This window comes from Mobula hypostoma, chromosome 1 (genome assembly GCF_963921235.1).
Source record: "Mobula hypostoma chromosome 1, sMobHyp1.1, whole genome shotgun sequence".
In the NCBI taxonomy this organism is placed as follows: domain Eukaryota; kingdom Metazoa; phylum Chordata; class Chondrichthyes; order Myliobatiformes; family Myliobatidae; genus Mobula; species Mobula hypostoma.
The window spans coordinates 216,639,619-216,654,018 of NC_086097.1; the positions used below are offsets into that span (position 1 = coordinate 216,639,619).

At 40.0% G+C, this 14,400-nt stretch overlaps 1 protein-coding gene across 2 annotated transcripts in view; it reads right to left on the bottom strand.

Moving 5' to 3' along the window:
• The window catches only part of pde7a (phosphodiesterase 7A), a 180,766-nt gene that overhangs the window by 62,361 nt on the left and 104,005 nt on the right, over positions 1-14,400 (bottom strand). For both annotated transcript variants that reach the window (XM_063064360.1, XM_063064369.1), the window contains 2 exons: positions 13,874-13,937; positions 493-588 (listed from right to left, as the gene is read on the bottom strand). In XM_063064360.1, coding sequence (XP_062920430.1) covers positions 493-588; positions 13,874-13,937 — 160 coding nt within the window. The remainder of the gene's footprint in view (positions 1-492; positions 589-13,873; positions 13,938-14,400) is intronic.

The following is a 14,400-nucleotide window of genomic DNA, read 5'->3' on the forward strand; positions in this document are numbered from 1 at the left end:
CAAATAGTCTATATCTTATGGTCTTATTCAAGATCATGACTACTTTACACAGGATTCAGAAGAGAAATATTAGTAGATGATTCAAGGACCAAATGGTATTAGTTGAAAACTTTAGAAAATAAATAATGAAATGTGAGAAATAGTTTTTTTTTAAATGCAGAAATTATGACCCAGAACTCTTCCTGTAAGAGATAGAATGACTTGCAAGATTGTTGGGAAAGGTCAAGAAAATGGGATTTGACATTCCCTCCAGCAAGCATAGACCAAGCCTATCCAATGCTTCCTGATAATTCAAACCCTCCAAACCAGGCAACATCCTTGTTAATCTTTTCTAAATCCCCTCTTGTTTAATCGTGTGCTGATTTCTAGAGCAGGGATAGACAATGGATTAAATGGCCTTCAATGCTGTACATATCTAATATTCTAATATGTCACATAGTTATCAAATAGAAAGATATAGAAAAGACATCTGGTAAAACAAAGGTTACTTACCTAAAAATCGACGCAGTTTTATCAAATCTAAGCTGAAATGTTCCGTAAGTCCATGGTATTTAAATAAGTGGAAGGTCAAAGTAATCAGACTATTTCCTGCGAGTATAAAAAAAACTTTGTAATTACTTGACACTCATTTCACTTTGTACATTTAAATTTCTAAGAAAAATATCAAATTCAAGCATTTTTAGTTCTCAATTAAAAGTTACCACTTATGGTCTTATTTTCCATAATTTCAATGCTAAAGATCTGCATTTTGAAAAAAAACAGTAACTTAAATTCGAAAGAAATAAAACCAGATAAATCAAGTCTTGAATTCCTAGAAAATTTGGTCCAAAGTAATAGAAAAAAGTGCAATGATGCACTTGAGCTACTTTCACAAACAGTTTTGCATTCTTCAGCTCTGAATTGGTAAAAACCCTCTGGCACTTATCAATACCATACCTCTTTCCTCCCCTCCTCCCCCAATGTATATAACAGCACAATCAAATTATGCTATTTCATGGCAACTGTTAAAACAATCTTTTGTTAATTCTCCTGTGTGACACCTACAACATGAATGTTTTTCATGAATCCAACTTCATGACAATGCATTAAAAGAATTGAAGTTTTTTTCAATCTATAATGTTTTTCAATTTTTAATTTTCCATGCTAAAAGAAGGCCTTGACAACTGAATCTGGAATAAATTTCACACTTTTAACAAGGGAACATTTCCATTTGTATGATACAAATTATTTTCATTCTCAGATTGTGTCCTTTCAGGATATTCAATGTTTATTCAGGTATTAACAAAAAACTAAAAAACATAAATTACTTTGGGCATTTAATAATTCTAAAGCAGTACTAAAATGCCTTTTCTGTTCCTTGGGAACCTTAATTCTGAAGTGTAGCCTGTCAAGTAGGGGGAGCATCAGTGATAGTTTATCAGTGGGGGAGCATTTTGGAAATGGTAACCACAACTGTATACTCGCATTTAAAAGTAAATACAGAATGGATGGATCAGGAATAAAAATCTTAACTTGCTCTACATCTGATAGTGGGAATCATTCAAAGAAAAATAATGAGAGTTCAGGGCCAAAATATTCCTGTAAGCATGAAAGCCAAAAACAGGTACGGGTAACTCCGTGGCAGGTTGGATGAATAGAGAAAAGGAAGCAGCATATAGCTGAACAGCATAGAAAGGGTTCCTACTTATAACAATCTCACTTACCTGCATTAATTACATATCCCTCTATGCCTTTTGCATTCAAGTACCAATCTAGATGTCTTTTAAATGTTGTTGCTGTCTCTGTCTCCACCACCTCCTCTGACAACTCACTCCAGCTATCAACTACTGTGTGAAAAATTGAACCCTCAGACTCCCTCTTAAGACATCACTCTCATCTTAAACTATCTCCTCTAATTTTAGATACTTCTACCATGGAAACAAACTCTGGCTATCTATCCTACCTGCCTCTCATGATTTTATATACTTCAATCATGTTATTTCTCAGCCTCTTCGTTCCAGAGAGTATAGATTCAGCCTATCCAATGTTTCCTGATAATTCAAGCCCTCCAATCCAGGCAACATCCTCGTTAATCTTTTCTAAACCCTCTCTTGCTTAATCAAATCATGTGGTGAGCTGAACTGCATAAAATACTCCAAAATGATTGTAACATGACTTTTTAAACTTTTGTATTCAAAATCATGACTGATGAAGGCAAGCATACCATATGCCTTCTTCATTACCCTAACTTTCTTGGTTACCACTTTCGAGAACTATGCATTATCTCCTAGGTCTTTCTGTTCAACACCACTACCCAGAGCTCTGCTATTCACTGTGCATGTCCTGCTAGGTTCAGCGTCACTTCAAATTAAATTTCATCTGCCATTCCTTTGCCCATTTTCCCAGTTGATCAATGTCTTGTCTTAGACAGTTTAACTGCCTTAGACAGTTTCCTTCACTGTCCACTAGCCCTATTTTGGTGCAAGCTTAATGTCATCTACATTCTAATTCAGATTCAGATACATGACAAACATCATTCTGCCAGTTTGCAAAATAAATATATAAATATATAAATAAATACAACCTTCTATTAGCATACTCAGACTTCTTCCACCAAGCCAATTTTACATCTACCTGGCTGGCTCACCCATGATCCCATGTGATCAAACCTTCTAGACCACACAACCATATGGGTCCTTGTGAACACCCTTGCTAAAGTCTATGTAGGATCCATGCATCTGTTTTCTATTTGCACTGTGTTCTGCAGAGTTTATGTAGATAATGCCTACCAGGTCCAAAGAAGGGGGAGGTTCATCAAGGTTAGAAAAAGTGTAGGGAAGTACTTACAAAGGAAATAAGCAGGGCAAAGACGGGTCACAAAACATTTCAAACAGGATTAAGGCAATTTTGAAGTGGCTTTTAAGTATATCAAGGGCAAAAGAATAACCAGGAAAACAGAACTGGGCAACCTGCACAAGGAACCAGAAGGTATAGGCACAGACCTAAATGAATACTTTTCATTGATATTCACAAAGGAAATCAACATTGTAGTTGGAGGATTCAGGAAAGAGATAAGTGAAATCCTTTTGCACGCCTCCATTACCTTTGCTGCCAATTACAAATGGGGCACATTTGATTTTTCCTTATCTAGACACCTTGATCTCCATCTTAGGGGGCAGGATAGCTACCAATATTCAATATAAGCACTCAAGTCCCTCACCTAGGCTATACTCTCCTGAGTGCAAGGACTACTCCATTATCCCAGTTTCTTTATCAGCAACATTTCAAAAACCCAGATAAGGTAAGACTTACCAAACCAGTATCTTGAAATGCTTTCCCCTCTACCACTGTTGACAGGGCTCTGAAGTGCATCTCCTCTACTTCCTACATATTTAATCGCATCCCTTCTCCTCCAAATTAGAACAGCGACAGGATTTTTCCTGCTCTCACCTTCCAACCCCAAGCCTTTCACATTAACTGGATCATCCTCTAACTTACGTCATCTTCATCAAGATTCCATATTAGATGCATCTTCTCCCCTCTCAAAATCCTGGAGGACTTCCCGTCTCACTCTTCCATCTCTCCTACCAACTCCTTCTCACATTATGTTTCCATGTAACCATGCAAGATACAACACCTGCTCTTTTATCCCTTTCTGTCCCACCACCCACCAAAGGTCCAAACAGGGTGAAGTAGCAACTGATTCACACTTCTTGCAATTTCAAGTTTTTCTATTTAGTTCACACAATCTGAACTCAGAACAAAAACTCCATTCTTTTTGAAACTCAGACACCTGAGCTTCAACTCACCTATCAAATTAATCCTCCGTCCCACTCTGATCGCTTTCTATTCTGCCTCCCACTTTGTTTAAGGATGCAGCTCTTCTTTTACCTGGACACGTTGCAGTCCTTAGGACATACTGAATTTAACTATTTCAGCTAACCATACTTTTATCATCAGGTCTCTTCATTTGTGGCTAAACCTTTGTTTTTGTTTTTTTTACTCTCAGTTCTAATTACTGGTTTTGAAAAGAAATTATTATTTAAACAAGTTTGGCTTGCACCCTGTTAAGCATCCTGTCACACCCTCTTCTCTCCACCCCTCCTACTCTCCACAATTTAAAACATGTTTGTTTCTCACTTTGAAGGATCTGTGCCATGAAATGTTGACTGTTCATTTCCCAGGGGTGCTCCTTGATCTGCAGAGTGCCTCCAGCAATACCAGTTCAAACAGCAATAATGTAATGTAACGTGAGAACCTTCAGAAGCTCGCACACAAATACTGATAGCACTGGATGCAAACTTTTATGCAGTAAGCTTTGAAAATTGTTCTGTATCAAGCCTGAACTGATTTGATAATGCCTTATGATTACAGATCACCCTGCTACTAAGAGGGGAGACTAACTTTTGACTGCTTGCGGGGACGGGGGGAGAAAAACACTCTGCCATGGAGAGGGGAGACTGCCTTTTGATTGCTGATGGCATCACTCTTCTACGGAGAGGGAAAGGCCTGTCGCTGTTCCTGGATAATGGATAATATTACTCAGGTTTTCTACATTTTGGATATGGATTGGACTATCAACTTTTCATTTTTTTGTGTGCAGGGGAGGAGTATTGCAGGGGCGGTTGATGTGTCTGTTCTGTTTTTGTTTTTCGTGCAATGAGGAGGGATTCAGGGATCGATGATCATGCTGCTGTTCTTTTCTTTCTTTGTTTGTGGCTTTATGGAGAAGAATTTCAGTGTTGTATACTTTGATAATAAATAATAAATAAATCTATTGAATTAATAGATTACCTTTGAAATACACCATGCTTAAGAGAACTTCTTGATTATAGAAGGCTGATGTACACATATCAAATCCATTCCAGTGCACATTAGCCACTGAATAGCCAGTCCGTTGAAGTATTTTTCAATTTCATTGGATTGCTAACTCCTAGCAGTTCAGATACACCCTGACTATAAGCTTTCAATCAGATACCTTAATAGCAATGCTTTCCTTTCAGCAGGGTGTCTAGCCAAACCCTTAAACATAGGGACAAAGCAAGAAGGATATGTTGGTCATCTAGCTTGGGGATAGGCAGCAGAAATTAATCTGTAAACTGCTTAACACTATTTCAAGGCTACGTAGGTGAAAATGGCGAAAGACACCAATCTCTTGGATGTATCAATGCCAGTCAGGAAATTCTACTCCAGACTTTTAGAACATGGAGCAACTCCAGACTTTTTTTGTGAGATCTTTGCTTGCCCTAGCATTTTTCTTCCATTCTAGACTCCCCCAGTTCAATTTGCGAAATTCATCTTCCACATGATATAACCTCATTAGCCTTTAAAACATTTACTCACAGAACAATCACATCTTACTAATAACAACACACACAAAAAGTGCTAGTAAACGCAGCAGGCCAGGCAGCATCTATAGGAAGAGGTACAGTCAACATTTCGGGCCGGGACCCTTCGTCAGGACTAACTGAAAGAAGAGATAGTAAAGCTTGAAAGTGGGAGGGGGAGGGGGAGAACAGAAATGATAGGAGAAGACAGGAGGGGAGGGGTGGATCTAAGAGCTGGAAAGTTGATTGGCAAAAGGGATACCAGGCTGGAGAAGGGAGAGGATCATGGGACAGGAGGCCTGGGGAGAAAGAAACGGGGGGAGGGGAGCCCGGAGGGTGGAGAGCAGGCAAGGAGTTATAGTGAGAGGGACAGAGGGAGAAAAAAGAGAGAAAGAAAAGGGTGGGAAATATATATATATATAATACATTAAATAAATAAATAAGGGATGGGTGTGAAGGGGAGGAGGGGAATTAACTGAAGTTAGAGAAGTCAATATTCATGCCATCAGGTTGGAGGCTACCCAGACAGAATATAAGGTGTTGTTCCTCCAACCTGAGTGTGGCTTCATCTTGACAGTAGAGGAGGCCGTGGATAGACATATCAGAATGGGAATGGGACGTGGAATTAAAATGTGTGGCCTTGCTTTCCCTGGCGGACAGAGCGTTGGTGTTCAGCGAAACAGTCTCCCAGCCTGCGTCGGGTCTCGCCAATATATGGAAGGCCGCACTGGGAGCACCGGATGCAGTACATCACCCCAGCCAACACACAGGTGAAGTGCCACCTCACCTGGAAGGACTGTCTGAGGCCCTGAATGGTGGTGAGGGAGGAAGTGTAAGGGCATGTGTAGTACTTGTTCCGCTTACAAGGATAAGCGCCAGGAGGGAGATGAGTGGAAAGGATGGGAGGGGGACGAATGGACAAGCGAGTCGCGTAGGGAGCGATCCCTGCGGAAATCAGAAGGGGGGGGGGAAGATGTGCTTGGTGGTGGGATCCCGTTGGAGGTGGCGGAAGTTACGGAGAATTATATGTTGGACCCGGAGGCTGGTGGGGTGGTAGGTTAGGACGAGGGGAACCCTATTCTGAGTCACCCCACCATCACACCCCATCCTTTCTTTCTTTCTTTATTTATTCATTTATTCATTTATTTATTGATTGATTGATTCAATCAATCAATCAATATTTTTATATAGTTTTTATATTCCCCTGTTTTTCTCTCTCTCTTTTTTCTTCCTCTGTCCCTCTCACTATAACTCCTTGCCTGCTCTCCACCCTCTGGGCTCCCCTCCCCTTTCTCTTTCTCCCCAGGCTTCCCGTCCCATGATCCTCTCCCTTCTCCAGCCTGGTATCCCTTTTGCCAATCAACTTTCCAGCTCTTAGATCCACCCCTCCCCTCCTGTCTTCTCCTATCATTTCTGATCTCCCCCTCCCACTTTCAAATCTCTTATCATCTCTTCTTTCAGTTAGTCCTGATAAAGGGTCCCGGCCCAAAACATTGACTGTACCTCTTCCTATAGATGCTGCCTGGCCTGCTGCGTTCACCAGCATTTTTTGTGTGTGTCGCTTGAATTTCCAGCATCTGCAGATTTCCTCATGTCTACGCCTTACTAATCTTGCTTTCCCTACAGTTGTGCTATTAAAAGAGCTACACTCAAACCACATTCTTTACTCTTACTGAGACTGTGACCTGCTGCAACCTGAAATAGAGGTTCACACGTGGTTAGATAGGGCTTCCCTGCAAAAATGCAGGCCTATATAGATTGCACTCCTTTAGTGTTACTCCTACAACCAAGAGGCCTGGCTAGGCCTGGCACTCAGCCACAAGTACAGCCTCCCCTGCAGGCAACTGTTCTTCAACAAACGTGTCCAAATCTCTAAACCCCCACCCCTCTCCCCACAAACCACTACCTCCTTTTCACTGTATCCATTTACTTTCTGGCCTCACTCCCCTGTAGCTGTGTGAATGCTAATTGTATTCACATAATCCTTTCATTGGTGACTGTAGTAAATACAGCTGCTGATATCGCAGCTGTGAGACCAAGTGGCAGCTGCTGCAACTTGCAGAAGATAGATAAGTGTGCCACTAATGTACTACATGGCATTACGTTACACAAGGAAAACCAAGAATACCATTGTGAACTTCGCAATTGAAAATCTTGATCTTTCAGAGACTTTTGCTATAAGTGTTAAGATTATCTACAATGCTGCATTAAAACCATTATAAAGACAATAAAGCAAAATCTAGGCCAATTAAAACTACATTGAAGCTAAATCAGCTGTCTCTATTGTAAAATCAAAATAACTTAAAATCTGAATGATAATAATTAACCACTCCACAGCTAAAGATATTGAAAACAACAAGAATTCTGCAGATGCTGGAAATTCAAGCAACACACATCAAAGTTGCTGGTGAACGTAGCAGGACAGGCAGCGACTCTAGGAAGAGGTACAGTCGACGTTTCAGGCTGAGACCCTTCGTCAGGACTAACTGAAGGAAGAGTTAGTAAGAGATTTGAAAGTGGGAGGGGGAGGGGGAGAGGGCGATCCAAAATGATAGGAGAAGACAGGAGGGGGAGGGAAGGAGCCAAGAGCTGGACAGGTGATTGGCAAAGGGGATATGAGAGGATCATGGGACAGGAGGTCCAGGGAGAAAGACAAGGAGGGGTGGAATCCAGAGTACCATCCTCTGGGTTCTCCCCTCCCCTTGTCTTTCTCCCCAGACCTCCTGTCCCATGATCCTCTCATATCTCCTTTGCCAATCACCTGTCCAGCTCTTGGCTCCATCCCTCCCCCTCTTGTCTTCTCCTATCATTTTGGATCTCCCCCTCCTCCTTTCAAATCTCTTACTAACTCTTCCTTCAATTAGTCCTGACGAACGGTCTCGGCCTGAAACGTCGACTGTACCTCTTCCTAGAGATAAAGATATTGAAGTAAGATCTCTCAGCAAGACAGGCCTGCATTGCAAACCAAACTACAAAAGGCAAGGTCTGTTATCTTGTGTGTTCGCAGGAAAACACTATACAGATTCCAAAAAAGTTCTATTCCAAAATGTTTGAAGTTTATATTTAAAATTAATATGTAGATATTAATTTGTGTAGAAGAAAAAAAATCAGGCATGAATAGAAAAATCAAACTATTTATTTTAGTATATGGCTATGGCTAAAATCTGTGTAACTTAGTTCTAAATCCTGAATACTCTTCAAAATGCATTAAGAATAGAAGAGATCAACCTTTTCTAGATCAGGCCTTTAGAAAATGCAGCTTAAAAACAAAAAAAATGCAACTTGAACATTCTATTCATATATCTCCAGCAATTTTTCTACGCTACATCGACAAATGCATTGCTGCTGCTTCCTACGACCATGCTGAAATTGTTGACTTCATCCACTTTCTTCCAATTTCTACCTTACCCTCAAATTTACCTGGTCCATTTCTGACATCTCCCTCCCCATTCTCAATCTCTCTGTCTCTACCTCTGGAGACAGCTTATCTACTGATATCTATTACAAACCCATGGACTCTCACAGATACCTCCTCCCACCCCATTACATGTAAAAACACCACCCCATTACATGTAAAAATACCATCCCCTTCTCTCGATTCCTTCGTCTCTGCCACACCTGCTCTCAGGATGAGGCTTTTCATTCCAAAACAAAGGAGATGTCCTCCTTCAAAGAAAGGGGCTTCACTTCCTCCACCATCAACGCTATCCTCAACACACCTCTTCCATTTCACGCATGTCTGCTCTCACCCTATCCTCCCGCCATCCTACCAGGGATAGGGTTCCTCTTGTCCTCACCTACCACCCCACCAGCCTCCACGTCCAGCATACAATTCTCCGCAACTTCCACCATCTCCAACAATATCCCATCACCAAGCACATTTTCCCGCCCCCTCCCCCCGCAACTTTCTGCTTTCCACAGGGATCGCTCACTATGTGACTCCCTCGCCCATTCGTCCCTTTACACTGATCTCCCTCCTGGCACTTACCCTTGCAAGTGGAAAAAGTACTACATCTGCCCCTACACCACTTCCTTCACTACCACTCAGGGTCCTAAACAGCCCTTCCAGGTGAGGTGACTCTTCACCTGTGAGTCTGTTGGGGTCATATACTGCGACGTGCTCCCAGTGTGGCCTCCTGTATATCAGTGAGACCTGACAGAGATTGGGAGACTGCTTCACAGAGCACCTAAGCTCCAGCTACCAGAGAATGTGGCATCTCCCAGTGGTCACCTATTTTAATTTCACTTGCCATTCTCATATGTCTATCCATGGCCTCCTCCACTGTCGTGATGGCACCACACTCAGGTTGGAGGAACAACATCTTATATTCAGTCTGGTTAGCCTCCAACCTGATGGCATGAACATCGATTTCTCAAACTTCTGATAATGCCCCCCCCCACCTCTCTTTCCCCAGTCCCCATTCCCTTTTCCCTCTTTCACCTCATCTCCTTGCCTGCCATAACCTCCCTCTGCGTCTCCTCCTTTTTCTTTCTTCCATGGCCTTCAGCCCTCTTCTATCAGACTTCCCCCCTTCCCCAACCCTGCATCTCTTTCACCAATCTACTTCTCAGCTCTTTATTTCATCTCTCCCCTTTCAGGTTTCACCTATTACCATGTGTTTCTCTTTCCTCCACCCCACCTTTTAAATCTACTCCTCAGCATTTTTTCTCCAGTCCTGCCGAAGGGTCTCGGCCCGAAACATCGACTGTACTCCTTTCCATAGATGCTGCCTGGCCTGTTGAGTTCCTCCAGCATTTTCTGTAGACTGTTTGGATTTCCAGCATCTGCAAATTTTCTCATTTTCCATTCAGATATTACTTTTGTTTATGTTTTCAATTCATTCATCACAAACGTTTTGTATAAATTTACCTTTCTCCCCTAAAACGCAAGAGCAAAGTGCATAGGACTGAACTTTAGACACCAATTAAACAGCAACATACAGTACCAAAGACAGAACACTGAGCACATCTGCATGGAGTGCTGTCTCAGGAAAGCAGTCCATCAAGGACCACCACCATCCAAGCCATACTCTCTTGTCGCTGCTGCCATCAGGAAGGCAGTGCAGAAGCCTCAAGACTCACACCAGATTCAGGAACAGTCATTATCTCTCAACTATCAGGCTTTTGAATCAGAGGGGATAACTTCACTAAACTTCAACCACCCCAATACTGAACTATTCCTATGGCCTATGGACCGATTTTCAAGGACGCGACTCTTGTTCTCAATATTTATTACTGATTTATTATTATAACTTCTTGTTTGTTTCTTTATATTTACTGTGAATGCCCACAAGAAAATTAATCTCAGCATTGCATATGTTGACATATGTACTTTGATAATAAATTGCAAAAATTATGAATATCACCAAGGTAAACAAACAAATGAGGCAGTAATCCAAGGATGGAATGCAGGTGCACACCCATTAAAGGAAACCATTGCAGAAGCAATTGGTTTTCCTACCACAAGTAGGTTTAACCCAGGACAGGTAGTGATAGCAGATGGTCCAGAAAGCAAACATACCTCATTGTTGACTGTGCCAATCCCACAGAAAAAAAGAGAAGTCAAAGTAGTACTAAGGAAAATAGTGCATTATAGCAAGGCAACTTCAAAGGATAGTGGAAGCACAGTATCTGAATATTATAAAAGGTAGAGGTAGATAGAAACATGATAAGCAGGGAGGGGTTGAAAAATACCACTGGTAGAAGAAAATGCAAAGATGAAGCAACAATCAGATCAGCTAAAAATAGCACGGCAGGCTTTGGGTACCAAGTGGCTGACCCTTGCTCCTTATTTGTGTGACCATACAAAATGAAGTCAGATGGAAAGGGGAGATGAAATAATTTAGGGATCTGAGGGGAAGGGAAGATTAAACAAAATGATTATCAGAGATGAATACAGGACAATAGTTGAAGTGGACAGAAGAGCACAGACATATCTTGATGACTTCAGTAAATTTTAGTTGAAAGAGAAATTGTATGATCTGGAGTTATATCAACATAGAAACGAAGGCACAAGGGAAGACTGCCACATAGAAAGTGAGTTTGCCAAGGATGTGATCAGGAAAGGGAAGATATGGTTTAAGGTAGAAGAACACACTGGGCAACGCTCTTTAAAAAGCAAAATCCAAGACTTTGTGACTTCTTAATAGAAAAAATTATGTCAATAGCAGCTAATCAAATTATCTCAACCTTTGAGCAAAGAAACTCATGCACAAAATCAAAGGGCATGAAACCTTGACTCAATGATCTCCTTACATCCACACTCTCACAATTCAAGAAATTCTACAGCTAGCAGGGAAAAAAAACACATTAATTTTTTTCCACCTCCAGGCCAAGATCGAAATCAATTATGTTTCCACTATTCAGCTCTGATCACTTGACTCAGTACAAACCAAGAGCTGACTTTTTATTTTAATCCTTGATAACGAGGAATCCAATAGCTACCCTTGCATATCACGTTTTACTTTGTATGTAGAGCCAATGTCAGTTATCCAATAGAAGTTTTGTCACTGCAGCAAATTACTACTTTGAAAAGTTCAGACTACCAAAGATTTAAAGAAAAACATGTTAGTGTTGAGTACTTGTGGAGAAGAGAGCAAGTCAAGGAATATTGGAGTCAATAGCAAGCTCCACCACAGAATTGCTGTCCATTGCTATATATAGTTAATTTCACGGCATAGAACAATAATACTCAATAGGTTTCAATATGTACATTTAATGTCAGAGAAATGTATACAACATACATCCTGAAATACTTTTTTCTTTGCAAACATCCATGAAAACAGGGGAGTGCCCCAAAGAATGAATGACAATTAAACATTAGAACCCAAAGCCCCCCACCAGCTCCCTCCTCCCACGCACAAGCAGCAGCAAGGCAATGACCCCCACCAGCAAAAAAAAGCATCAGCGCCCTCACCAAGCACTCAAGTGTGAAGCAAAGCATCAATAAAGACAGACTTGCAGTATCCCAAAGGCTACTCGTTTACCCAGTAATTTGACATATCACAGGCTCTCTCTCTCTATTCCAAACACATTGTAATTAGCTTTCAACAATAGTTGTTATTCAATTGTTTATGACATCATAGCCCAGATTTCCCACCCAAGATGATAAAAGCTAATAAAATGTCATAAAAATAGATATAATATGCAATCTGTGCATTCAATAAACATTTTTTCCATGAACTTTGCAAGTTGCAGAATGCCATGTTGTATTTTCAAAGATCTTAATCCACTAAAGCTACAATAAATAGATTTAATCCAATGCAAATAATTTAGTTTCATATCACTATTTCATAATTACTATGTTATTTACAGTAAATGATTATTCTTTCTTTTCAAATCTTTTTATTGTTATATTATACAAAAGAAATAACACAAGTACATTGAAGTAACAACACTTACAATGTCTCAAAAAAGACATTATCTTAAAGATTGAAAAAAAAGTGATAACAAAAATAACCTACTAAACAGAAAAAGTGAGAAAAAAGAACCCATTAGGTGTACAACCCCGGAGCCAGGCATCATACAAAAGGCTTCTAAAAATAAACATCAAACCACCAGCAAGAAAAGAAAATGTACCAAAAAATTTACAATTAGATCGTGGAAAAAATCTATCAATTAGCTCAAATGATAATAACAAGCAAATGAGCCCCATCTTTTCTCAAAATCAAATAAAGGTTCGAAGGTTCAACTTCTAATTTTCTCCAAACTAAGACATAGTACGGTAAATGATTATTGACCACCATCGTAACATCTTTAACTAGACAAAATTACATCGCAAAAACTTGAATAAGAGGTTGGGAACCATCGTTCTACAGAAACAAGAAAATTCAGGTCATCCTTGACTTCAGATAATGCAATTGAAAAATGCAACTAAAGGAAATTGCCCAGAGGAAATAGTTTTGCCGTGCACATCCATGGTCAGAATAGAAATTTGCATGATAGCTACAGTTCACCTTTCAATAGAATTATAACCCCCAGTAATGAAAAATTACCTGCACGTTTGCTCATGGAAGACGTATTATAAATTTAAGTCTGCTGGTTTTATTCTGGACAATCTATGCTGATACCCTGGGGAAAGCTGAATCTGAGATCACAGCTATTAATTTAGCTATTTACGTATCGATCTGTGCACATGACTGAAGAGAAGAGGTGGAGAGGCTGGGGCAGATTCTTCAATTTTCTGAATTCTGTACTTGTAACAGAATTTTGGGGAATATGTTATGGAATATGCTTACAATTGTCTTAATATGCAGGCTTGTTTTAGTAGGTTTTGAATCAAGACATAAATCCCTTAACTGATCCTTCTATGCTCTGAAATGAAATGACAAATTAGCTGTGGATCCTTGGCCTAACTAGTTATAGGTGCACATACATAGTCACAAACAACTTCTTTAACCCCTTTCTGGTCTGATTTTTAGAAAAAAAAACTGTATATTGGAAACATTATATATTTCAAGATCTAGCCACCAAGAATTCATCTTTAAACTAAATGTATCAATAAATTCTAATTTGTCAGATTTGAAGACTGGCATAATTTTCGTGAAGAGCAAAATCACTTAACTTACCATTTGTTAATCTGTCAAAAAGAAAGATGTCAAAATTCCAACTTCCATCCTTTTCCAGCATACACTGAAAGTACAAAATTAATAATCCTCAGAAAAAATCTTTAAAATCTGAAATTCATTTTTAAAGAACAGCTTAATTCTTTATCATTACAACAAGTGCCCACTCTGAGGTTTCTCCATTCACCACTAGGAAATATTGGACAAAACAGGACAGAGAATTGGAACATTGATGGGTGGAGGCTACAGAGTTGTTCGTACAGTGGGAATGTGATCCAAAGTTCATTAGATGGGTGTTTGTTTGGAGATGGCTATAAGTCATTGGCATACATAGTTGGCAAGAATGATGGAAAGATACAACACAACTCTTATTCTACATGCATCTACCATATGTAAATTTTGTTTATTCAGAACAATGAACAGTGAATGAACAGGCATAGTCTGTGTAAAAAGATGAGAGCAAAACACAATCTTCTGTAGAAACCATTTACAAGTCAGTGTCTAAAGCTGATTAAGTTTCACAATTGTAA